This window comes from Corvus brachyrhynchos, unplaced genomic scaffold, assembly GCF_000691975.1.
Source record: "Corvus brachyrhynchos isolate BGI_N302 unplaced genomic scaffold, ASM69197v1 scaffold44, whole genome shotgun sequence".
NCBI classification, from domain to species: domain Eukaryota; kingdom Metazoa; phylum Chordata; class Aves; order Passeriformes; family Corvidae; genus Corvus; species Corvus brachyrhynchos.
In genome coordinates this window covers 6,253,722-6,259,721 of record NW_008238359.1, presented here as the reverse complement: position 1 = coordinate 6,259,721, position 6,000 = coordinate 6,253,722, and the positions used below count along the sequence as shown (strand labels likewise).

The following is a 6,000-nucleotide window of genomic DNA, read 5'->3' as shown; positions in this document are numbered from 1 at the left end:
CAATGAACCTGAAAGAAAAAAGCAAAACAGAACAAACCAATTACATAAATAAACAAATACATGAAGCCCTGTATAAGCCTCTAAGTCTTAGACCAGTTTAATTTTTACAGACTCCCAGGTCTGTAAAAACCCATCTTATACAGCTACCAAACCTCGTACTTCTTCAGAGAGGATCACTCCACTGACATATATTTAAAGATATATTTCAGCTAGAGGATACAATTGATGCCAGGAATTTTTTAAAACTAAAAAGAAAAACATTAATAGGGAAGTCCATCTCTCAGACAAGGGAAGAACACTAAATAAGAATACAAAAAGGCACTTGAAATATCTCAATTATCTCCAGCAAAATGGGGTCACGTAAAGGTTGATAATTACTACAATATTTTTATAAAATATCTATTTTGCAGAATCTCCAAAATGTTTCTGCTCCCACTGAAAGCAACAGCTTTGTTTTGCTTGGCCTCATCTTCAGCCTTCTTTCTTCACCAAGTTGATATTGTCAATATATTGGCTCATCTTAGGTGTAGAATTACTGTGTATCAAGGGCAAGGGAGGACACAATGGCAAGATGTTCCCTAACACTATGCACTATAATCCAAGTTACACTGTACCATGGCAGTCTTGCTGTGGGTAATGAAGGTATAAAAACTTTGTCACTCTGTAATGTAGCAAATAACCTCCAGATAAACACACAGCAGCCATTTGCTTCCAGGAAAACATGGGTTATCATGAATCCCAGTTTTAGAAACTTATTTTTTTCAAGTTTTAGAAGGACAGGAGATTAGCACTCCTTCAAAAACATGCAATCATATGTCTGAGTTTTCTTGAACAACAGTCCCAAATACAAAGGGATTTCTCTCTTTCTAGCATACAAGAGGAAACTGCCTCAAGTTGCACCAGAGGAGGTTTAGATTGGATATTAGAAAGATTGCTTCACTGAAATGATTGTCAGGCATTGGAACAGGCTGCCCAGGAAGTGGTGGAGTCACCGTTCCTGAAGGTATTGAAAAGACATGTAGATGTGGCATGTGGGGACATGGTTTAGTGGTGGACCTGGTAGTGTTGGGTTAAAGGTTGGACTGGATGACATTAGAAGTCTTTTCCAACCCAAATGATTCTATGATTATGCCTTCTTCAAAATATGTTGTATACCTGAAAGTTGGAAAAATTTTAGAGCAGCATGATATTTCTTAGGAATACTCTTCTTACAATGCAGCTGCCCCTGTGCATGATTCCTCAAAATCTTGTCTTACATAGTCACAGAAACTTTACTTACTTTAGTGCAGAGTATGTAAACCCTTTCAAGCCATCTTTGCACCTGAAAGATAAAACCAACAGATTTCTCTATAATGGCTGTTTGCAACATAAAGTTTTACAGATTAAATATCACATAGAAGGGCTGCAGAGGAACACCAGCTTTTCATTTACAAAAACCAGCACATTTGTAGCAACTCTGTGGCTATCCTTGATTCCCAGTTGTCACCACAGCCTTGGGACATCTCTGAAACAAAGGATACAGTATCAAATGCCAGTGCTTCTCTTTTTTATCCAAACCAACAGGGGATAAACTTTTAAAGGATGGTGACAGAACCACTAGGGTGACAATGCAAGATGACAAAGAACTGTTGCTTTATGGAAAAGTAGTCATGATGAGTTTAACAAAACTGAAGTTTTGCTGCAAGGAGAGAAAGGAGGGTTGGATCTCAATGAAACACCCATTCTCTTGTGAAAAGCTGCAGGGAATAGATTTTCTGACTTTGAGATAAATTGTTGTACTTTGCAAAGCGCTGATCTCTGCAGCTCCTTACTTTAAGGTGACTTAATCTGTAAGTCTCAGTTTTTCAATTATACAGTGGTTGCTCTGATTCTGAGCTTGATTTTATATATATATATCTGTTCTTACCAACTATAGGGTTCCTTGTGTGACGAATGACGACAACAAGGAGCCCATATTTGGCTATGAAAGATTTAGGTTATTGACTTTTTTTCTGTCCAGGATACAATGAGAAGAGCTGAAGCTTGCAGCTGTTACTGATTCCTCCTGAAAAGCCATTTTGGTAGCATAGGAGAGAGAAGGTACTTGTGTTTTTTCCCCTTTTCTTTTTATAGAATTGCATGGGGAATACATGATGATAAAAATGCATTCCTGACACAATACACAAAGCACAAACTAGTAAATTATCAACACTGCTATTTCAAGAGGACACCTACTCTAAGGGGAGACAGGCCAACAGTCACAAAAGCTTTGCAAACACAAGCAGATGAAGAAAACCCTTTGCCTTCCACCTGCAGAGACCATGTTGTCCCTGGAAGTGCTGTGCCCACACCCTCCTAGAGCAGGTGACACCACCTCTCAGAAGGCTCCATGAGTGGTCAACATGTACTACCAATGGCTGGATATACACAAACAGCAGGAAAAACTTAACAAGATCAAAGATGTTCACAAATGAAGGGGAGTGCCTGCTGCAGAGGTGGTAAGACATCACAGCACTAAACACTCCTGGGAAACTCTTCCCAAGGGTATGACCTTCAACATGTATGGTTCCAAGGACTTGGTTTTGTCAACATGTGCACAATAAGTATCAGGCACAGTTGCACACAGCATCAAAAAATTCATGGCAAAGACTTTGTCTTTTAAAATTACAGCAGTTAAAATATTGGTCACATATTTTGATCTCTAGGGGTTCAAGGTAAATACATACAAATAAAATTGCTCACTGTATCTTTAATTAACACAGAACTTTGAAACCAAAGATATGTAGTAATTGTATTTTTTATGATTCTTTACCCATACACACAGTTCAAAAGCTGAAGCACTATCACAGCACTCTTACAGAAAGATGGACTCAAAAATGGGTTGAAAATTAAATGATGGACTGAAGCAACTGAAATCAGTTTAGCCCAGAGATCACAGTGAATCACTGGCAGAAGTACAGAGTCCAAATGCACAGGTTTAACATATACCCTGCTCCATCCACAGAAGCACAGTCCAGTTTCTTAAGTCTGATTTTAAACCTGCAGCGGACTGTAGGTTAAATGCCCTTTGAGTGAAGGGAGTCCAACACATTATGCCTGCATGCTGCCAGCTCAAGAATAGGGCTTTAGTTTCTACTTTTCCAGTAAATTAAAACCATACACAAACCCCAATCTAAACACGCATGTGTTTGTGGAATAATATTGGAACAGAAAAGTAATCACAGTATGACCATAATTATGTTTTTTCCTTAATCATTCCAGTGCAACTGCACTTCCAGTTGCAAGTGTTCAATGATTCCTTTACTGCACCACCAGATGTCCCTGCCCAGCTGTGCTCAAAGCACCCTGATGGATGCTATCCTACAATTCATTTCCTTTGAATTGACCTCAAAGAAAATTTCTTCACTAATATTGGAAATCAGAAGACATCTGAATCACCAAAAGAGAAACTAGCACTCCAACCCCCTACTTTTTTCTCCAAGAAACAAAAAATATTTCTAATGCCTATTCTAATTACACAATAAAAGTCAATTCTATGCAGAAACTATTTCGTGTATTGGATCTTTATTAGCTATGCTTACTTTTCTTATTTTTTTAGTTGTTCTGTGTATTTATAGAGCTACAGCCATGAATCTCCCTGAAAAATTAATCAAAGTTAAATATGTAGTTCAATAAGGAAGTGATGCTAAAGACACAATTAGAATTTTTTCCCCCTTAACTTCCTATTTAATTTTAAAAAAGTTAAAGGTGCAATTAAGCTCTTCGATAGAATTTAATTAGTGTTGCTTGCTGTCTAAACTGTCTTCTGTAAAGTCATTCTGCATAACTAATGGGTGTGTGGAAATACTGCTTATTATGCTGTTCTATAAACAGGAGTCCTAGAGAAACAATATTTGCAGTCAAGAGTAATTTGTACTGTAACTCCCCTTCTCTGGCATGGCCATTTTGTTCTGATGAATGAAGCAGCAACCAACAAGAAAACTGGAATTCAAATTTTTTGCTTTACATCATTAATCATGAATTCACTATATTAAAGGTTTCAGAATGCCAGTCTAGAGATTGAAATGACCTTTTTTATTCACTCACTAGGTACACAACACTGGCAGCAACCAAAAAAACCTATGCACTGATGTGAAACACACTTCTTTTTGGGGGCAGGGGGTGTGTGTGACAACCCCCTTACAGAGAGACATCACAAATTCAGTGACTGGCCTCAGCAGTGACTGCTGAGGTACAACACTGGCTGCACATGGCACGTTTCATGAACACCTGGCTGCTAATAACTGAACTAAGAGTAATGATTTGCTTCATACAGCCACTAATTGGTAATAATAATGCCACCACTAATTGGTTATAATAACTTTTACTCAATGCTTCATTGCTCAAGGGGTGAAAAAGCCTGCACTCTGCTGCTGACCCCCATGAGCCACTCAAGCTTCAAATGAGCCTAGTACAATGCATTACATGTGCCCAGCACTGCAGACACTGCTGGGATGGGAAAAACCTTAAACAGTGAATTGTAAGGGGTTTTTTTAGGGTACTATTCAACTTGCCAAGCCTGGGATAACAGAGTTGTATGGCATCAGAAGAACTCAGCGTAGCTCACCTACCTTTCTGCAAGGGCACGTAGCGATAGGACAAGGGGGAAAGGATTCACACTGAGAGGACAGGTTTAGATTAGGTATTAGGAAGAAATTCTTCACAGTGAGGGTGATGAGGCACACGTTGCCCAGAGCAGCTGTGGATGCCCCACCCCTGGCAGTGTTCAAGGCCAGGTTGGACTGGTCTTTGAACAACCTCATCTAGTGGAAGGTGTCCTGGCCTATGACGATCGTTAAGGTTCTTTCCAAACCAAACCATTCTACTACTCTGTGTTTCCCACCACCCTGAAAGTCCCAGGGACCAAATCCCATGCTGCAGGAGATCAACACTGGTTTTTGCCCAGCAAGCAGTAATTTAAATGGTGCATAATTTGGTTACATTTTCCCATCAGAGGGGATTGTCCCTGGTACAAAGCCAAGAGCACCAGTGACTTTGCCAGCTGTCCCTGCTGGCAGAATGTACCTGACTACACAGCAGAAATGCTCTACTCTGTTCCAGCTTTTGTTTGGCCAGAGCCCTGGTTGGAGCCGAAGGAGCAGAAGAATCAAGGAGCCAAAGCAATAAATTTGGGTTCTCAAAATTCCCCTGCTGGGACTATTCTGGCACATGAGCAAATAGGGTCGATTTTAATCATGCGTATTTATAAGATAAATTTAACTTACGGCCACACACATTTATTTTTTCATAAAGAAAACAGCAAAAGTGGAATAGAGCCAAGGCTTGATACAAGCTATACTTCCAACAAGACACGAACTAACTGTAATTATGTTTGTATATGTAAAGAGGTGCTGTACACGAGTTTACTGTACTCTCCCTCCATCCTGCAAGAAGAATTTCCCACACTGAACTTTAAGGCTGGATGCCAGCAATTATGATTTGGGTTTTTTTATTAGTATGTCTTGTCATAGCTCTTCTCAAGATTTTCTGTGACCAATTGACATACACTGCACCAGAAACCTTCTGAGGGAACATCACTTTTCGCCCACGGAACTGGTAAGCAGAAAGCAGCTCACAGTAGTAACAACAAGCCACACTTAACAACATCCCCACAGTGCTTATGTTATCCTTCAGGCTAAGAGCAAATTAGAAACTCCTATATGCAGAGCTCTCATTATGGCCATGTGGGAAGGAAGCACTTCAAGCACAGGACATGTGTTAGCATATTACTGCAACACCTCTGCCCGTGAAGACTGGTTGGGGGTCCAGGTTTCCAGTGTCTTCTTTATGGAAGAGGGAGAATCATAGTGATGAAATGTGACTGTCTGGACATGCCAGCCATAGCCCTTGCTATTAAATCCCTTGCTTTTAGGAATTAAAGGCTATCTACAGTATTTTGTGACCTATGCTGATCTCTAGAGGATAATCCATTTTCTGTTTTAAGTTGCTTAGAGAGGTTACTATACCTCCCTCCTGTTTTTC

General features: G+C 39.8%; 1 protein-coding gene across 1 annotated transcript in view; it reads right to left on the bottom strand.

Annotated features, from left to right (window-relative positions):
* Positions 1–6,000, bottom strand: part of TMEM135 (transmembrane protein 135) — a 162,769-nt gene that overhangs the window by 18,413 nt on the left and 138,356 nt on the right. The window contains exons 8-10 of the mRNA XM_017735847.1: positions 1,280–1,321; positions 615–661; positions 1–8 (exon numbers count right to left, since the gene is read on the bottom strand). The exon at positions 1–8 is cut by the window's left edge and continues 146 nt beyond it. Coding sequence (XP_017591336.1) covers positions 1–8; positions 615–661; positions 1,280–1,321 — 97 coding nt within the window. The remainder of the gene's footprint in view (positions 9–614; positions 662–1,279; positions 1,322–6,000) is intronic.